General features: G+C 44.5%; 1 protein-coding gene and 1 long non-coding RNA gene across 3 annotated transcripts in view; one reads left to right on the top strand and one right to left on the bottom strand.

Annotated features, from left to right (window-relative positions):
- Positions 1-671: 671 nt before the first annotated feature.
- On the bottom strand, positions 672-9,243 carry ASF1B (anti-silencing function 1B histone chaperone). The gene is made up of 4 exons (XM_083717654.1): positions 8,982-9,243; positions 4,481-4,596; positions 2,857-3,033; positions 672-1,766 (listed from the first exon to the last, which is right to left on the bottom strand). The coding sequence occupies exons 1-4, from the start codon at positions 9,088-9,090 to the stop codon at positions 1,569-1,571; spliced, it is 600 nt and encodes a 199-aa protein (XP_083573780.1). The 5' UTR covers positions 9,091-9,243; the 3' UTR covers positions 672-1,568.
- A 109-nt stretch (positions 9,244-9,352) lies between these two features.
- LOC310834186 overlaps positions 9,353-19,468 on the top strand; it is a 28,523-nt gene continuing 18,407 nt past the window's right edge. Inside the window, exons 1-3 of one of the 2 annotated variants that reach the window (XR_014559113.1) lie at positions 9,353-9,678; positions 11,631-11,734; positions 14,191-14,888. This is a non-coding gene — a long non-coding RNA (uncharacterized lncRNA). Of the gene's footprint in view, positions 9,679-11,630; positions 11,735-14,190; positions 14,889-19,468 lie in introns of those variants that run through there. The other variant, XR_014559112.1, reaches the window with a different exon arrangement.

Genomic DNA, 19,468 nt, shown 5'->3' with positions numbered 1-19,468 from the left:
TAAGTATGCCATTATAACATTTGAGCGAGCATTTTATTCTGGCACTTTTCCCCTGGAGTGATACTTTTGTCATCTTTGCATTACTATCTTTTACATGAGATATTACTGTTTTTCTATTTTCCTGGGGCATTGGTTTGAGTCTCCTTGGGCAGGGAGGACTCACACACTAGAACGTGGTTTGGCATTATATCTGATCTAAACCTACCACAAGTTATTTTATAAAATAAAAAAAATTGACACTAACCTATGACACTGTATTAACTGAAAATAGTAATCTGGCCGTGACCATCATCAGGGGTGGTATCCAACTTGCTCTTTCCATCAGCATAAAGATTTACACTTGCACAACAAGTGTTGTGCCCTGCACCCTCCCTAATTCTGGTCCAGAGGGTCAGGGAAACCCCTAGGACAGATTTAGGGGGCATGACTTGGTGTATTGCAGTAGGGTGGACTAGATGACCCTCAGGATCTCTTCCAACTCTACAATTCTAAGTCTTACAGATCTTTAACATTGCATACAACTATATTTTGCCACTCCTGCTTTAAGGAAGCAAATTCTACCTACATATTTTTTAACCTCGCCAAAATGAGTAGTCCCTTGCAGTAAAATCTTTAATAAGGTTCTCCCGGTATTCAACCAACTAGATACCACTTAAGAATACACAAAATAGTTTATTCCAAAAAGTTTTATTGGTCAGACATACAACGCAAAAATGTTTTAAACACCTATATGCTGTGTTCATCTCTAAAATACCAGGGAGAGAAATAGAGAGATCAAGTATCAGGGCAGGTAATAACAGCAAAGAAGGGGGTGCGACTGGAGGCAGGCCAGGAAAAAAAACACAAGTGCAGGCCTTTTGAAGAAAGGCATGTTTCCTCTGTGGAGGGATTTGTAAACTTAGCCACTGTCTAAAGGAGTTGATGCAATTCCTGCTCACTGTGGCCTTGGGCAGATTTCGGGTCAGTGGTAGAAAGAAGGCCAACTGGTGCAAGGTAAAAGAGGGAGCTCTCAAAAGCAGTGCTGGGACCCTTGTGCAAATAGGTAAATTGTACAGCTTAAATCTCATCATCCATCACCTTTTACTAAGCACAGATTGTAAATTGGGACAGGCTTATCAACTCCTGAGAGGCATCAAGGCCTGACTGTAATTGCTAGCTATTTTGCCAGCAGCAACTCATCAAGACTTAGCTGTGTTGCAAGAGAAAACGGTCCTGAAAAGAAGGTATCCACTATGCTAGATTCCCAGGAAATGGCTGCTCAAAATAACAAGGAAGCTCCCATTGCTCAGCCTTCTGGAGACCTGGAACAAAGGAGGGAAACATGGGGTTCTTGTTTATGCAGCTAGACTAGGTGCCTGTCAAGGGTTAGTGGCTGGAGGATCCAAGTATCAATGAAGAAATACTATGACAGAACAGACCTGTGGATCCCCAACACGAAAAGGACTCTGAATTGTCAATCTCCATAGACATATCAGTTGCTTCATTATCCCAAATCCCTCCTACATCGCCCACAAAAACTTGTCAGCTGCTCTTCATTGCGCAGGGTCCTCAACATTATTATGTTTGGATCACATACAGTCCATGGAATTCTCTGGTTGCAGACCCATGGAATGGACCAAGCCTTTGATGTAGACACAGCTAGGAGGCAGGAAGCTATCAGGTTCTGGGTCTACATTTTCAATATTGTCCATCTGGTCTCTAGGACCATCCCAATTGATGTGGAAACGGGTGACTCTGGGGTTGGATGCCAAGATATTCCTCTGTAGCTGGAAGTAAGAAAAACAGGGGTCAAAGTTACATAGGTTTATGTTTGGATCAACTTTCTAGGCTGACAGCTACTCAATTCCTGCAGCAGTATCAAGAAAGGAGAGGGGTAACAGAAGTAAAAAATTGTTTTAAAAGTTAACACTATTTTATGACAACATAGAAAATTTATATCTGGGTGTAATCCTTCCAATTCTATTTCACATTGGTAATCCTTCTTACTTTTTGACATGTACAGGGGACCTACTTACCTTGCACATTGGGTTTCAAAATGGCAAACAAGACTTGAACCAAATTCCATAGTCCATAGGCTCTTAAAATCTGCTGCTGTTACTCAGTAACCCCAATTTTCTTTCAATGCTTTGACGCCCTTTGTCAGAGCACGAACCTTCCCAGGAGGGAATCATCAATGTTCCCTCAACTCATGGAGCTGAGTAGGTACCTCACTAAACATATTAATCTTCTCTTTGAGATTTAAGCTCCCTCCAACTACTCTGCTGCAGCCACATCAATCAGCACATAATATGATGAAGATGCAAGTACAAACAACTATTATCTGAATGCAGCTGTAGCAGGCCATTATCACTACTCTATTCTACAAAAGTGTATTTAAGTTGTACTATAACTCCTGGCGGGGAAAAAAATCAAAGTTCCATTCTATATCACAAGGGCTGCCCACTCCACAGCTTTCTGGTCAAAATGCACTGTCTTATTCAGAATGCAGAAAACAATTAATAATGAGCTGAACTCATTGTATAACATTCTGCTTCATATTGTCATCCCAAATAACATCTACCCTCCCCCAGCATAGCATCTTCCAACACTGCAAAGTGACAGGGTCTCAAAGGCTACTGCTCTGGCCTCGCAAGGATTTTGTACTCCCCAAAAGAAATGGGAACCGCCAGGCTGGGGGCGAAATACAACGCCCCCCCCCCCCCAGGTCTCTATCTGGACTCTCCCCAAGCCACACCCCTCACTTGCCTTGCTTTGCATCCTGTTAAGGGTCCCCAGTCCAAATTCCCAAGGCAAGGACATGGCCTTCATGAAGGCCAAGATGATGGACAAGCTGCTTTTATCAGATCAGTGTCTCACCTGGGAGAAGTCTGGCTTGAGGGGTGGGTTTTCTCTTAGCTCAGGATCCATATATTCATTGTTGACATAGTATCCAATGCGGATGAATTCTTGGCCCAGATAGGTACAAGTGATAAGTATTACTGTAACTCCCACAGCATCACTTTCAGGGATTAGATCAGGGTTGGGGGCATTGGCCTGCAGAGAGAACGGCAAAACAAGGTAAGTGACATTTTCATCCTGCCTGTCTTTAAAAGAAAACTCAGGACAGCATGCTTGAGGCTTTCCCATTTCATCCCCATTGCAATTCTTGAAGAATATTAAAACTTTAAATTACCCATTCAGTTTCTGGGCTGAGTGGAGATTTGAACCTAGGTCTGCCTGGTCCAATCTTGAATGACAATACTACAGAGTCCTCATTCAAGATCCATTGAAGTGTATATAACCAGGAATGGGCTTATGTTGGTGGAACAAAGTGATACAGTTATAGAAGAAATGCCAACAGACTGGAGTTCGTAATCAAGGCTTTTTTTATTTCTCTCGGTGTTGTGCAACAACAAAGACAAGCAACAAAAATATGTAGTCTCAGAAAACCAAGCAAAAGATTCAGGTAATTATCCTCATGTCAGTTCACCATGATTGTAAAATTATTTCGGAGAAAGAAAGCTAGACTACAGGTGGTAGAAAGGCCAAGGATGGAGTTATACTTCAGCACAAATTGAAAGCAAGTAAGCAATGCAGTTGCAGTTCCAAAGCCAGTGAACTGGGCCACTAATTTAATCAGCCTCCATCTTAGTTTAGTGTTCTAACAAGAATTGCTATCCTGAAAGCACTGGCTAACTATGTCGTTAAGAGTTGTACCACCCCAGAATGCAGCTATGCCCTGTAATTACTACAGTAATGTTATCAGCACAGGTCAAAGAGCCACATTTTTTTTCTTGAGCAAAAAGAATTTGTGACTTTGATATTAACACATTTACGTGTTTATATCAGGAGCAGCAATTCATTTTCAATAATCACTGTTTCCCCCTAAAGGGTGGAAATGCATTTAATCATCACCCCCACCAAAATGAAACAGCCTTCTCAAGCTGCAATTCCCCCCAAACACTGAGTAACACTGGAATGCACTGCAGAGCTGTCATATGCCACTCTCTCTCCATCTCCTCATATTAGTATAGCAACACTAGGTGACTTTTCATGACTAATGTAGCCCATGTTTTCTCAACCTAAATAACACTCTAGCCACACACAATAGGGATATGCTAATGATGGACTTTATTTGTATGGTACTTTAAAAAAATGTTGACATACTCAGAAAAGCATCATTAAAAAAAAAAAAGAACTTAAATCAGAGTTAGAATACAAACTCCTGTACTTTACAGCTACCTTTTAATTTTGGTGGACATGCTATTGCCCAGTTATGGGTAACTGAGAAATCCAGATTTTAGTGCATTTTCTCCAGGTAACAATCACTTCTCTATTAGGGAAAATGAAAATTTAAAAAGCTTAAAAATGAAACAGGAGGTCCCTTTCCAATGAATCTGTCAATCTTTCTCCATTGTCTGAATCTAAAGAGAAAAATCTAGAGACTGGAGCCTTAGGCTTATCTTTCCTATCCTTCTCCAAGAGATAGATCTAAACTTACTTCAAACACAAACATATGCCTCCCAGCTGGAACAGGTCCCACCAGCACAGAGTCAAGAACTTGGTCATATTCCTCACTCTCTGCAGAGCCCACATAGATGATCTTCCACTCCAAATCTGAAAGGTAAAAGCAACAAGGATCAGTTGGCAAGAGTGTGGGCACCAGAATCCTAGACGTATTGAGGGAAATTTCCCTTCATTTTCAGAAAGCCAATTGAAATACACATTGAAATACACCATTAGCACCAGTGTTTAGAGAATGTGTACACCAGTTCAAGAGCAGGGCTGAATAACCTCTATTGTTTTCCAGTGTCTCAAAAAAACCTTTTCATATCCACAATTCATATTGTTAAACAATGATGGGGGAATTTTAGGTGAATATTGATGTAATGTTTGCAAAGCAATAGGCTCAATCTGGAAGCACTCCCACAGTGTTCAGTACAGATGCCTCTCTCTCTCTCTCTCTCTCTCTCTCTCTCTCTCTCTCTCTCTCCAGGTCAAGGTCTGCAAATCTGCCATTTAAGTCAGAAGTGGGCATCACTCATAATCTCATCAAGATTCCTCACCACAATCCTTGGAGCAGCTTAGTAAAAAGTTTATTTTACATTGTTTCTTTTCTTTTTTTAAAAGAAGAGGTGGAGATGCAATTAAATGCAAATATACAAATAGAGTTTTTAATTCTTTTTCTTTAGAAAAGCCAGATAGCTTTCCTGCATAGGGGAGGAGCAAACTGCAAAGGCTCCCACCATGGGTGAAGAATCTGCTATGCAAAATCAGCTGTGACTTCCAGTTAGCTATTACGTCTGTCTTGAACCTTTATGGATCATTTCATTAGACAAAAGTCAGAAAATATTGTGCACAATCTGCTATGATAGACCACCATAGCAGCTATGAAGGCTAGTAGTTCTCTCACATGGAAGAGTAATGCTAATTAACAAGAACTTGTATCCAATGATGTGAGGTCATGAATAAATAAAGTCCACTGTTCCACATTTTTGTGCCAAAAACAATGCAAGTCAAAAGGGATGTTAGCAAATGGAGCAATCATCAGGAGCAACAAGAAACTATAAGGAGCTATGAGGAATGTGCAAAAGTATCCCCATTTGCTCAGAAATCCCTCTTTGCTGTCCTGGCTTTTTGCTAAGAAAGAACTCTTAACTTCCAGCTGCTCCTAAGCTGGAAAGGCCATACACATCCTGCCCCAAAGTAAAGAATCTCACTGTGATTTTCTGTACCTCCATTTCTCGCCAATCTCAACACTCTTAAGAGAAAACTGATCTTAATAATGTATGTGAAGACCCTATGCTATATTTTAAAAAAGCAATGGCAAAACTTTGCATGATGTATAAATTATGTGCAACTTATCCCTGAGGGAACCAGGGCAGTCAACACCCCCCACTACAGCCCTGACATTAAAACATGCCCCTCTGCCAACCCTGCTCAGCTGACTCCCTGCTTGCAACTTCTGAAGCTTCACCAAGCACTGCCAAAACACTTTCAAATACCGTATTTTTTGCATTATAAGACGCACAAGACCACAAGACGCACCTAGTTTTTGGAGGAGGAAAACAAGAAAAAAAATATTCTGAATCTCAGAAACCAGAACAGCAATAAGGATCGCTACGCAGTGAGAGCAGCAATCCCTCTTGCGGTTCTGGCTTCTGGGATAGCTGCGCAGCCTGCATTCGCTCCATAAGACGCACACACATTTCCCCTTACTTTTTAGGAGGGAAAAAGTGAGTCTTATAGAGCAAAAAATACGGTATATCTTTTCCAGCTGTAAGGCTAGACATTCAGTTCTTCTAATAAAAACTGCAATTCCCAGAATACTGAACTATGCACCCAATACCAAATTTCATGGTTGTATAGAAAAACAGTGGAATCAAAATAACAGCATGTGAAATGATAAGAAAGGTGAGAATAAGATGCTCACCTATATTTTATGACAGTGTTCCCCCTTTTGCATGCTATTCCCAAGGTTTATGCATCATGTCTGCATGATAAGCTACTCTATTTTAAAAGCCTGACTTACAATTTTTCTCTGTGGAGAGGGCCATAATTTAGTAAGCTCTTGATTTGCACTTGTGCCACAATGACATTTTTAGCCTACTCCTACCCTGGCACAGAAGCAGCAACTTTCCATCTAAGCAGTCCTGAACCAAGTCAAACTTGCTTCACACAATCCAATATAGTGGAAGATCACCAAGGAGTAGAAGTCAGGAAGGCAGTGATTTTCAATTTAACAATCCAGAATCCACAATTAAAAAGGAATAGACTGGTATTGTCCCAAGGAGTAGGCAGAATGGTACCACAGAATAAAGGGACTTTGGCATTCTCTCAGAAGAACAGTTGATAGGGCCAGAGCCAATGACAGGTAGTCAACTTATTCTAGTTTTGCCCCCATGTTCATCCTTGTTGAGTACTGAAATGGTCACAGATTAAGGAGGAGCAAGATGATACCCAGTGCCACTGCCTGGATAGGATGCAAGTGGCAGCAACAGCAGCAAGAATGCTTATCGCAAAATATTGGAAGACACAAGATTTACCCACTTTGGAAGAATGGCAGATGAAGGTGATGGACTATATGGAATTGGCGGAAATGACCGGCAGGATTCGAGACCAGGGAGAAGAGTCAGTGGAGGAAGATTGGAAGAAATTTAAAGACTATTTACAGAGATATTGTAAAATTAAGGAATTTTAGAATAATGTTGGATTGGAACTAAGTGGTTTCTAGCTGTGATGGGTTAAAAGAATATGAAAAAATGGGTTTATATAAGTAAAAATCTAAGATTGTAATAATTTAAGAATAAGATCTGGGTAGCAAAAAGAGGGAAAGAAATTGTTGAATTAATAATTTGATTTGGAATACAAAAAAGGGTGGTATGAGGAGGTCCGAGAAACAAGTAAATGAAAAACAAGGAGATGAAAAGATTGATTGTTTTTAACAATTTTTGTTGGATATTTTTTTTTTGTAATGTAAAATCCTTAATAAAAATTATTATTAAAAAAAAAATAGGATGCAAGTGGCAGGTGGGGGTTAGCTGAGGACAGGTTGAGTTTAGTGGGCCACTGCCTCATTTGACCTAACAGATCAGCCTTCATGATTTTCCACTAGACCACTGCAGTATCTAGTGAAGAATTATTAAACACCATAAGAAATTGATGACAACGAACATTCAACTGAAATTGAAAGAATTCAGATAAGAAGTTACCAACTCTATAGAGTACAACTCCTAGTTTTGCTACATTACTGACTGCCAATGAATGCCTAGGAAGGCATAGCTTTTAATGTGCATCTCCCAGGCTTACTATTGGCTAATGACCAGCTGTATTCCCACTATGGCATTCAAGGAACTCTTCCTATAGGAACAAATCAAGAGCCTATGATTTATTGGAGAGAAAGATTACAGGCACTCATTCCGCAGCTCTCTGCTGAACTCATCAAGCACCTGCACCTTGCCCCCACATGGCCTGTGCTGGAGCTCCCAACAGTGTATAACAACCCCCACCCCAAAACAGCCAATACTTTTTTATTTCATTTAAATCAGGGGTAGGCAACATAAGGCCCGTGGGCCAGATGCGGCCCAATTGCCTTCTAAATACGGCCCATGGATGGTCTGGGAATCAGCGTGTTTTTACATGAGTAGAATGTGTGCTTTTATTTAAAATGCATCTCTGGGTTATTTGTGGGGCATAGGAATTCGTTCATTCCGCCCCCCCCCCCCGCAAAAAAATTATTCTGGCACACATGGTCTGAGGGATCGTGGACAGGCCCATGGCTGAAAAAGATTGATGACGCCCGATTTAAATCCTACCTTTACCCCAAGGAGCTAAATGAGACATGCATAGCTTTCCCCCTCAACCCACTTCTAAAAACCCTGTGATGTAGGTTAGATACCAAGCTCAAGGTCACCCAGAGAGCTGCCTGGCTGAGTAGGGATTTGAACCATGGTCTCCTCAGCTCAAATCTCCAACCCACACTGGCTCTTTGCCCAGACCAACAGTATTGCCGGCTGGGGCTTCCTGGCAGAGGCCAAGGCCTCATTCAGCAGAATGGTCAGAAGGACACCCCACATCCGGTGGCATTTTGAAGTGTGTATATGTGTGTATTTATATGTATATGCATATATACACCCCCCCCCATCTCAAGAGCAGCCTCGCCCCAATTAAGCTGCTAAATCTCTGCAGGCCAAAAACTTAAGGCACCAAGTTCATAAAAGCTCTATTTTTATTTTTAAAGGTAGTTAGAAGGTATAGCGCCCACGTAGCAGCCCCTGTGTGGAGAGCCGGGTCCAGGCTGGCAAAATAAAGCCACAGCGGAAGCCCCGGGAGTGGAGGCGCGCGTTGGGGGGGGGCACAGCCCTGCCATCCTGGGCGGGGGCTCCCGGGCGTCGGTTGCGGGCGGCCACCTCGTGCGACGGAACCTGGCTCGGGCTGAGAGGGTCGGTTGGGGAACGAGGCTCCTGGCGCGGGAGCTTCTCCCCCCCCCCCCGCGTACTCACCGTGAGGCAACGCCTCCCCGCACTCGAATTGCACCTGGAAGCGGAGCGGGTGGCCGAAGGGGCTCGGGTTCTCCAGCAACGAAACTCCCAGGACAGACACCCGCGCCATGACAGATCTCTTCTTTTCCCCCCGCCCGCCTTGCCTGCTTCCTTCTCCCTCTCAAGCCCAAACGCCGAAAGCCCACTCCCCGCGCGCCGCCGGCTTAACGACGGAACGGCGGAGCCACCAATCCCCGCGCGGCGATCGGAGACGCCGCAGCCAACCCCAGAGCTTCGCGCCTCGGCTCCCCGGCCTACTCCTCGCGCGCGGCCACGCCCACCGCTCCCTCCGCCAATCCGCCTTCCCGACTCTGTCCCTGGCGGGAGCTAAATCTAAACAATAAGCGTTCGACTCCGAGTCTTCCTTCCTCCCTCCGCTCCCCTCCCCTCGCGCGCGCTGACCTTCGCCGCCCACCGCCAATCAGCGCGCGTTCTGCCTGTTCCGTTCTGCGCGCTCAAAACGCGCGCAGGCGGCCAATTGATGCCTTTTGGCGAGTTATTAAGGGACCGGAGCCAACGAGGAATTCGAAAGACGGGCGAGGAAACGTTCTTTGTCAAGCCTAAAAGTCCCACGTCACGTGCAGATCAGTTTTAACGTTGTACACTGGCTTAATAAATGAAATCCTTGCAGTTTCGAAGAACGTTCAGCAAATCTGAGGTGAAGCTTCTGCAACTAGCTTCTGTCTCCCTCTTTCCGTCTAGACAGAACAGGAAGGCCCCTTAGTCGACAGAAGGAATGTTTCATTTAAAGTACATGGCTTCCCGCAAAGAATCCTGAGAGCTGTAGTTTCCCCCATTAAAAAAAAAAAGTAAAGGGATAGGATCCCTGACAGTTATGTCCAGTTGGGAACGACTCTGGGGTTGCGGTGCTCATCTCGCTTTACTGGCCAGAGTTTGTCTGCAGACAGTTTTCCCGGGTCATGTGGCCAGCATGACTAAGCCACATTTGGCACAACAGAACACCAAAACCAGAGCAGCACACAGAAATGCCATTTACCTTCCCGCCAGAGCGGTACCTATTTATCTACTTGCACTTTGTGGTGTGCTTTCGAACTGCTAGGTTGGTAGGAGCTGGGACCAAACAACGGGAGCTCACCCTGTCACAGGGATTCGAACCACCAACCTTCCAATCGGCAAGCCCTAGGCTCAGTGTTTTAGACCACAGCACCACCCATGTCCCTTAGTTTTCCCCATTACAGAGACACAGTTCCCAGCACCCTTAAACTACAGTTCCCAGAATTCTTTGAAGAAAGCCATAGATTTTAAACATATGATGTGGAGCGGCCCGGGGGGGTGGGGAAGGCGGGATATGCTACCCTAAAACAAGGCAAGGTATGATCTTTATAACCTGCTCTGCTTCTTTATCAGTATATGAGCAGCACCATTTCTCTGGCTGTATCTTCACTGCCACCAGTGCCCCCCACGTCCTATTGTTAGCCCTCAACTTTTCCTTAACCCTTGTCTTTTCAGTAATTGCAATACCTTTTTTTACAGTATTGCATCATATCTCTGTTAGGCACAGCAGCTCCTAGTACCAAATATACACATAATTGCTGTGCAGCATATTTATAAATGGCATATACAATATTTTGATGAGAAATAGCTCAGTAGCCACAAGTTGATTATCACGGTCATGGACTGTCTGGATGCAGAGGAGGGGTGGGAGGTGCCACCAGCTGGGGAGTTCTCAAAGGAACCCCCATGCGAAAAAAGCTCAGAGCCAGGGGATTGGTGGTGGGATGATGATGAGTGGTCAGAGGGAGAAGACGGGGCAGTCTGGGAGATGTCAGAAACTGAAGAGGCAACAGGGTTTAGTGAGCAGGAAGAAGCTATGGCAGAGGGCAGTCCAGAATCAGAGGCAGAAGTGGAGGCTGGAGAGGAGTGGGGACAGGCTGCTGAAGAAGCCAGGGGGTCTATCCCTCCTGCTGTGACCGGCTCACCTCCCTGCTGGTTTCCCAGAACACACAGAGAAATGAAGAGGGTAGAGCAAAGGGAGACAAGACAAGCCTGAGATTGCCTGGGAGGGATCTGGGTGAGGAAGAGTCTTAGGGACTGGTGGGGAGGTGGGGACCCTTGGTCCTTGTAACTACCTCATTGGGGCAAGACCTCAGAGCCATAGCATAGTTCTGCCCCTGGCAGAACTGTCCAGATTGTGCCCCCAGCCACCGACAAATTAGCTCTTCTTTCTGCCTCTCCTCCAACCCATCCACCCCATTCAATTTGCCCTCTATTAAAAACCTTTTCTTATGAGGCAATGATCAATATTTTTATTTATAGAGATATTTATGGACATATTTTAAAGCAGATTTTGCACACACACCCCGGCCTGCGCCCCTCGCGGGCCCCACCTTGCCACCCCTTAGCTATGGCCCTGCAAGACCTACTGTGATCGCTAGACCTACACTGTTTTGGTTTCTTTGAATAAAGAGTTAACTTTACTGACACCGGGTGTTTTATTGCTGATCTGATCCTGACAAGTATAGCAAGTTTGTATTTAAGTTTGTTGGTAGTACAAACTTAACATTGCCTTGCTATACTTGATAGTTAACTTATGGCTGTTGAATTATTAGTTTAAGGCTGTGTACACATTAATGTTTACTCTGATTCTAGTGAGCTCCCACAGCTGACATTTGAAGCTACAATGTGTGTCGCAGGTGTGAAGCAACCAAGCTGATAATGTGCATCAGGTGACGACAATCCCCACCCTATCTCTGGTATGTACAGCAACATAAAACGTGACTTAAACTGTGAGGTTTATATGTGATCTCACTGTGTTTTAAGACACTGATGTGTATATAAGTCAGGGGTAGAGAACCTGTGGCCCTCCAAATCAGCCCCCACTAGCATGGACAATGGTCAGGGATAATGGGAGTTGTAGTCCAACGGCACATGGAGGGCCACAGATTTCTTCACCTATGGTTCAAACGATGGTTTAGGATTTTGGGATTGCACTTGCGAGTTCTTGTTAGCCAGGAATGAAGTGATTATGCAAGGCCACTGAGTATGTTGCTTTCCTTGACTGCAATATTAGTTTGATGTACAAAAGTGTCCCTCAGAAATACTGAAAACCCTCCGAGCACTGTGAACATGCCTAGATGGCATAGATAATGGCAAAGATGCTAGAGTTGTCAACTGTCACCCATATGGGGTTGCTATAGCTAATTCCACAAAGGGTGGAATTGCAGCATAGCTCTAAAGCAATTGTTCTGTCATTGCAAGGATTTCTGTTTGTGCAATGGAACAGTCTCTCATGGGCCCCCTAAATCTGTTCTAGGGGTTCTCCCAACTCTCTAGAGCAAAAATCCTTGTGCTGGTGTAACTCAGTGTATTCTTCAGCCTTATGGATTGTATTCTACTATCTGCATCATTTTATGAGAAAGCTGGCTGCTTTTCAGCTTTAGATGGGCTTTATGTGGGACATGTAGACGAAACATGGTCTCGTGAAATTACACAGCCCAACATCAGATTCAATTGGGCTGCATGCACAGTATCAGAGCACCCAAAACATTCTGGTCTGGGTGCTTACTATACTGGCACACTAGCACTGCCAAAGTCAGTACAGGGGAACCTGACTTAAAGGTGACAGGACAGCACCCATCTGTTGTAACTGTAAGGACAGATTTAAATCAGGCCTAAGAAAGGGCAGTTTAATCTCAAAACGCAACTACACCTTGACAAGATATGAGGTCTGCTTGTGCAGTGTGGGTCACTGTCTGCTGCCTAAATTCCCTGATCAGCAATTGGACAAATCACTATGAATCCCTCATCCCCTTCTTTGCACTAACAGTTGCATTTTCTGGCTAGAAGCATGCAGTACAATATAGTAATATTACAGTTTTGCTAGCAAAACAGATTTGTAGATGAAGGTCTATGGAGCCTATGGAGTTAAATGTATATACTGTATACAAATGGGGTTTGGGCCTCCTTACCACTTAATCTGATGTTTGGTTGAGTACATCCATGATCATTGATCTTAATGGGCATAAATACAGTATGCCTGTGTGCATAGGATTCAACCCTGGAGGTTTTAATAGACCAACAGCTGCACATGGCCTTGTGCTCAGGCACTCTATACCTTCTTAATCCCAGCTGCAGCTTCACTCTCAAGCTCCATCTGCCAACATTCAAACATAGAGGGAGATCAACACTTATCCATACTAGGTTTGCTAACTATTGTGCTATGCAGGTGGGGAGGAATTGTTCAGGACAACCTATGCATTTGTGTTCTACCCCCTGCCCCCAGAACTGCCTTTTACCATAATGTAGGGCTGTTGAGAGGGATTCTTGCAAGTTTTAGCCCACACCTATCCCTGTTTTCTCCAAAATAAGTTAAAGTGATCTCAATTAGATTTCCTTCCAGGTAAGTAAGCTAAGGAAATCTATTCACCATCATCCATCATCCCTTATGTCCCTGATGGGTTAACACACTTATTGCATCTCAGCTGTCAAACCTGTCAGAGCCAATGCTTTGGCTCCCAGCTGCTGGCTGGTTGGAATGGCAATGAAGTCAGTATCCTGGTCCCACCAGCAGAGAGCAGGAGTCATCCTTATCTGAGCTGCAGTACTTGTGCTGATGAATCTGGGCTGGGAGTGACTTGGTTAGGGGGCAGAACAGTGGAAGGGCTCCCAGAAGTTCCCAGTTGTCTCAGATTAAGACTGACCTAGCATAAGACATGTGCCAACCGATATCCATCCACATATACAGAAACCTTTGTGTATGCATACATGTGTATTGGCACGTGCATTAAAAATGCAACTATGCAGCAGAGAAAAGTAAGCCTTTCCTCTGGGTACCCCAGCAGATTATTTTTGCTGCACACCCACACAGTTCCACACATGCACGCCCAAAGGAAACAGCATGAAAATAAGCCTCCCATATGCACAAACCCTTTCTCTCACCGAGACATTTGCATCCTCCCATGGAGTGCTCCTATTATATTCATGGTAGAAATAATCGCGCTTATCTCTAGAGTAACCTTGAGATTCCTGTGTAGTGTTTGTCATAGTAATGATCATAATTGTTATGTTATTTATATAGCCCCCCACCTATGCCAGTTGGTGCCTGGGGAGCTTAATATCAAAATTCAACAATAAAATACAACAAGGCCACACTAGAAATCTATATTTTTATATATAAAAACGTTTTTGGGGTTTTTTTTTTTTAATAAAGAGAGAGCATGTGACAAGACATATGGTTCAAATCCCTCACATCCCTGCAAAGCTGCTTGTGGCTAAAAGCCCGTCAAGAGAGAGAAACCACAGGCTTGTAATGTCTGCAGGTAAGTGGTTAGATAGCAGATGGTCTACACCAATTAATATCTGACCACAAACGAGAGGGTAGCATGTTAGGAAGCTCCTAGGCATTCGTGCACCCCCCCCCACATGCCCAGTACAGCTACATAAAGCACTCCCACCCCAGCACACTTGAACAGCAGAATATTAAAGCAGACATCTTGAAGGCTGAAGCTGCAATCCAGCACAGAGCTGAGTGTTCTCAAGGTGTGCCTAAATTGTGACCCGCGTGACTCTGCCTACCTCCAGCAAGTCGCATCTCGGCTACCAGTAAGAGAAGTAACAGGGGTTCCTGCTTGTGTGTGCTAGATGCTGTGTGGTGCAAGTTACACTTCCTTAGCAACATCCACTATAGTGCTGGAGACTAGAGAAAGGGGAAGAAAGAGTGGGAGAGGGTAAGGAAGGAACTAATGGAAGGGAGGCTGAGGAAGTAACAGCATAAAGAATGTGACAAAGAGCTGGAGAGGAATGTGCATGGGGGAGGCACTCTCTCTGCAAAAACATGGCATCAGACTAAAAGTAGAACAGAAGCTATGTTCCTTGGAATTCACAGCTCTCTGGCAGCAAGCAACAGAAAACCCCTAATTCTCAGAGTATTAAGTAAACAAGGAAAATAACAATGAAAGTCCTTGGAAGGAATCCATCCCAATATGATGGATTAATAGGAATCCATCCCAATATGATGGATTAATAGAGGTCTTGGAGGAGAGATGTTTTCCCTTCCCAGTTACTGATCCCTACCCCATCGTTTAATATGCACATTTAAGATAGGCACTCACCATGGGCATTGCTAACTGACCAATCACTGACCAATCACGTCGGTTCTGCCCCCTAACAAAATTTCTGGCTACGCCCATGGCACTCACCAAAGGCACATTAACTGCTGTACAAACCCTCAAATCTACAAGTGGCAGGACATGCAGACAAGGCGTCAAGGAAACACCGAGAAATAGTCACACACAGTGCTTCAGGGTTTCAAGTACTTTGGAACTGCAAGAAAGAGATGTCTGAAGCAATTTAGAAAGAACTGATTGAATTTTCATTCTGCAATGGAATTGAAATATAGCAAAAGGGACTGTGAAGTGAAAGATGAAACCCAAAGCCCAGCTCTTCCCAGACTACAGCCCAACTTGTCCTTGCTCAGAAGCACAGCGTTCCCACACCTTGGCAGAGGCCCCTTTATGTGGTATAATTAGCCACAGCCTTGCAACACAATCAGATTGTTGGTTTCACTAATAGCCTGGAATTATGTCAATTTGGAGCCATTCCGGAAAGATCCGTGAGAGCAGGGGAAATGTTAATAAGGAGCCTGCACTGTTGCTAATGGACTACAGGGGGGAGGGCTGTGTGATGGCCCATCTACATCTGGGACTTGATAACATGCAAGGTTCTTGGTGGTGAAAACTAGAGGCACAGGCCCATCAGGTGACCTAGGAATCTCCCAATATGTTAATGAAGATTTCTGAATAAACAGAATCCTTGTACGGTGGTACCTTGGTTCTCAAACTTAATCTGTTCCGGAATTCTGTTCCAAAACCAAAGCATTCCAAAACCAAGGCGTGCTTTCCCATAGAAAGTAATGCAAAACGAATTAATCCATTCCAGACTTTTAAAAACAACCCCTAAACCAGCAGTTTAACATGAATTTTACTAACGAGACCATTGAGCCATAAAATGAAAGCAATAAACAATGTACTGCAGTCGCACAATCAGTAGCTGAACTGGGTTCCACACAGTCAAAAAAACAAAACAAAGAAGCCGCAAAAACGCAAAATAAATAGCAAAAATAGTCCTCAGCATAACACTCAAAACGGAGCACATTCGGCTTCCAAAAAAAGTTGACAAACTGGAACATTTACTTCCGGGTTTGCAGTGTTTGGGTTCCAAGTTGTTTGAGTACCAAGGCGTTTGAGAACCACGGTACCACTGTATGAATCTTTCCCAGCAGAAGCACCACCTAGGAGAGGCTCAGTGAGAAGCACTAACTCGGAGAGGAGTGACCAACAAGGTGTTATCTGGATGTCCCATCATCCCTCACCATTGGTCACACTGCCTGGGACAGATGGGACTTGGAGTCCAACAAGCTCTAGAGTGCCCTGCATTAGCTACCCTATCTTAGAAAACAAGGTTCACTTGAAAGTCGCCCCAGCCCAGGGTGGACTTCATTTGGCCTCAATGAAGCGCTTTTAGCCAACCTTCAAGAAACAGAGGCGAGCAGCTATGTATTGTATCCTGCAGACTTGGTTCCAAACCCTTTCACCAAGCAGCTAGAACCAGTTCACCACCAGAACATGGAACATTCCCCGTCCTCTTTCCAGACGAGTAGCAATTGCTGCATGAAGATAAACATTTCCTCTCGGGGTGCCCAGTGCTCTGAACAAACAGAAATGTCCACTGATCTAGTTGGTTGTAAAAAGGCACCAGAACCCAGCACCAGCCTCTCAGTTGCTGTTCCGATGCCATCTAATCTCCTGCGATTCCATCTTTGGGCTGCCAGTTCCAGCTCATTGATGCCCTTGCCTTCTGCAGATGAGCCCAGCAGTGTGTCTCCAAGCTACAAGTCCCCACCTACAATTTCCTGACATCTCAGCCATGGCCTCGCTAGAGTCCTGCGAGATCTGGCAGCGTCGAAGGGAGAAAAATATCCTCAGATAGCCTGTTATTAGGAGAGGACCATTACACTGCAGCAAGAAGCAGAAATGAATTTAATGAGATGGGGCTGTTGCTATAGCCTCAAAGACAGCTGTGCGGGATCCCACTTTTTAGGCTGCGTCTCCAGTCTATGGGCACCAGATGACAGCGCTCTGCCACAGCCTCAGCTCCTTGGCTGACACAGACTCTTCTCTCCTTGATGTGCTAAAATCTCAGAAGGGGCACTTGATTCAGGAGGTCTTCGGGTTTCACATTTCAGACTTGGGTGCACCCCTTTAGATGCTTTGACCGGGTTTCTCCTTGACTGCTCTTGCTGATGTAAAAAGTCGAAGCATAAGAAGCTCCTGGGGCAACGATGAAGAGGCAAAACCCAGTTTCCATGGTCGAACACAAGAGGGTGCTGCTGAGACACTCTGGGAAACAAGGAGATGGGTGGGAGGAAAGCGTCTCTCCATATCAATTTTTTTATTTTATTTTTTAGTGAAAGCCTCCGCTTTGTGGTCTTCTTATTGAGAAATTACCACGTTTCCTGTGGGAAATTGGAAGATGGGCGAAGATTTTCTTTATTTCACACACCAGGGCTGTTTTCCAATAATAAACTTGCAGACTTGGAAGACAATCAACGCTCTCCCCGCCCCCCATTCCTTCCACTTTAATAATTCTTGCTATATTCCTTTAATTTTGATGTTTTAAATGTGTAACTGAATCCCCGCTGAGCGCTCTCTGCACAATATTTAAAATATATATCACTAAGCGCCAACATGGAGGCTCACATTGCATAATGACGAACCATCACCCATACTATCAGCACACACCATATACATCCAGCAGGGCAGGTCCTTGCCAGGGGCACATCCAGCACATGGGAAAGCTCATGGCTTCCTCCAAAGAATACTTTGTTTAGGGTGCTAAAAAGTGCACCTCAGTGGGGGTAAACTACAGTTCCCAATATTCTTTGTGGCAGGGGTGTGCGCTTTAAATCTATGGTGTGGATGTGGCCATAAGGAGCTGCTGCGTGTATGTGACCTATGGGTATGAGGTGCCTTCCCCACCATTGCCTCAGCGTCATTTTACGTCGATTGGTTCTCCTTCCTCTGTTCCTGCGCTCTTCTTTGTGCCGTCTGAAACAGGAATAGACAACAGACAAAAGGCATATATGGGGTGTTATCTCTGTGAGGAAATCTGCAGGAACTTCATGGGGTCCAGTCTTCTGTGTGCTTGTCTGTTTACTTATCCTCACAAGGAAGTGCCTCAATCTGCTCTTTGAAGGGGGCAAACCTGCAAGTACAATGGTTCTCCTCATGTCACAAGAAACAGTCCCTTTCATGGGGGACTGAGGGCCGAAGAATCCTGTGATACTTTCTCAACAAGGTTTTCAGTCAGCCAGTCAAACAAAAAAACCAAATAGCAGAGGCTGCATCTGCACCATACATTTAAAGCCCATTGCTTCACTCAAAGAATCTTGGGAACTGTATTTCATTCCTCACAGAGCTGCAATTCCCGGCACCCTTCACAAGCTACAGTTGCCAGGATTCTTTGGGGGAAGCCACATGCTTTAAATATGCTTCAAGTGTGCTTTAAATGTTGAGTGAGGTTGGTTACAGAGTCCCCAGTTCAAATCTGACCCTTATCACGAACTCATCAGGTGGTCTTCTGTAAAATACAATCTGTCATCCTCATCACTTTCTATAACGCAGGGATAATAATCCCAGCTTACTTTTCAAGGTTGACCTAAGCCTTACTGAGATAATATATGTGAAGCATTGTGGGCCTTCCAAAATGCTATATAAATGCTAGGTATTATTGTTAGTAGTAGTCATATATCTTGGGAAGTACCAGATATAGGCAGTACCTTAGGCCTCCTGAAGCCTAGAATGACCCTCCCAGACATGAAACAGTACGTGTGCTTGGCTCGTGGTCATTGCTCCATACTTTGTTGACAGAAGTAACAGGCTGGGTTTTTGAAAATGGGCCAGGCACCATATGGTGGTGCTGCTGCTTCAATCTGGGCCAGGACCAATATTTTTCTTCCAGATTGCTGGCTCAGTGGATTTTTTCTAAGCAGGGTGCACCAGCTACTCAGTATACCTTGCATGTCCCTGAATTTGTTGCCAGCTTTGGAGGGCAACCGGGCTGCGATCCTATACCTGCTTACCTAGGACTTAACTTCTGAGAAGACACGCTTAGGATCGTGCTGTCATTGTGAAGTGTGGTGCACCTCCTCTCCTCTATCTTATATGCAGTTGTGAAGGCAATTTGGGGCAACGGTCTAGCATAAGGCAAACAAACATTAAAATGAAATTGCTATTTTATCTCTCATGGAGACATGAGACTGAGTTGCACGGAGCTTTGAAGCAATGCATCCGGCAGCTCTTAGATGCTCACCAAAAGGGTTCCATTAAGAAACGTAGCCCACATTATGAGGTGCGGCACCTGTGCACATCACTCTACAAGAAGGCTGGGCTTGGGGGACATCTCCTTGGGGCAAAGAGAACCCGGAAAGG

The sequence above is a fragment of the Podarcis gaigeae genome (genome assembly GCF_964106915.1).
Source record: "Podarcis gaigeae genome assembly, chromosome: 2".
Taxonomy (NCBI): Eukaryota; Metazoa; Chordata; class Lepidosauria; order Squamata; family Lacertidae; genus Podarcis; species Podarcis gaigeae.
The sequence above is the reverse complement of the archived record's forward strand: the minus strand, read 5'-3'. Positions and strand labels throughout refer to the sequence as shown.

Coding starts and splice junctions, on each gene's coding strand:
- ASF1B (XM_083717654.1), bottom strand. CDS start 9,090: ATGGCGCGGGTGTCTGTCCTGGGAGTTTCGTTGCTGGAGAACCCGAGC. Junction 4,597..8,981: donor CGGGGAGGCGTTGCCTCACG/GTGAGTACGCGG, acceptor TTTACCTTTCAG/ATTTGGAGTGGAAGATCATC. Junction 3,034..4,480: donor GGCATATGTTTGTGTTTGAA/GTAAGTTTAGAT, acceptor TTCTCTCTGCAG/GCCAATGCCCCCAACCCTGA.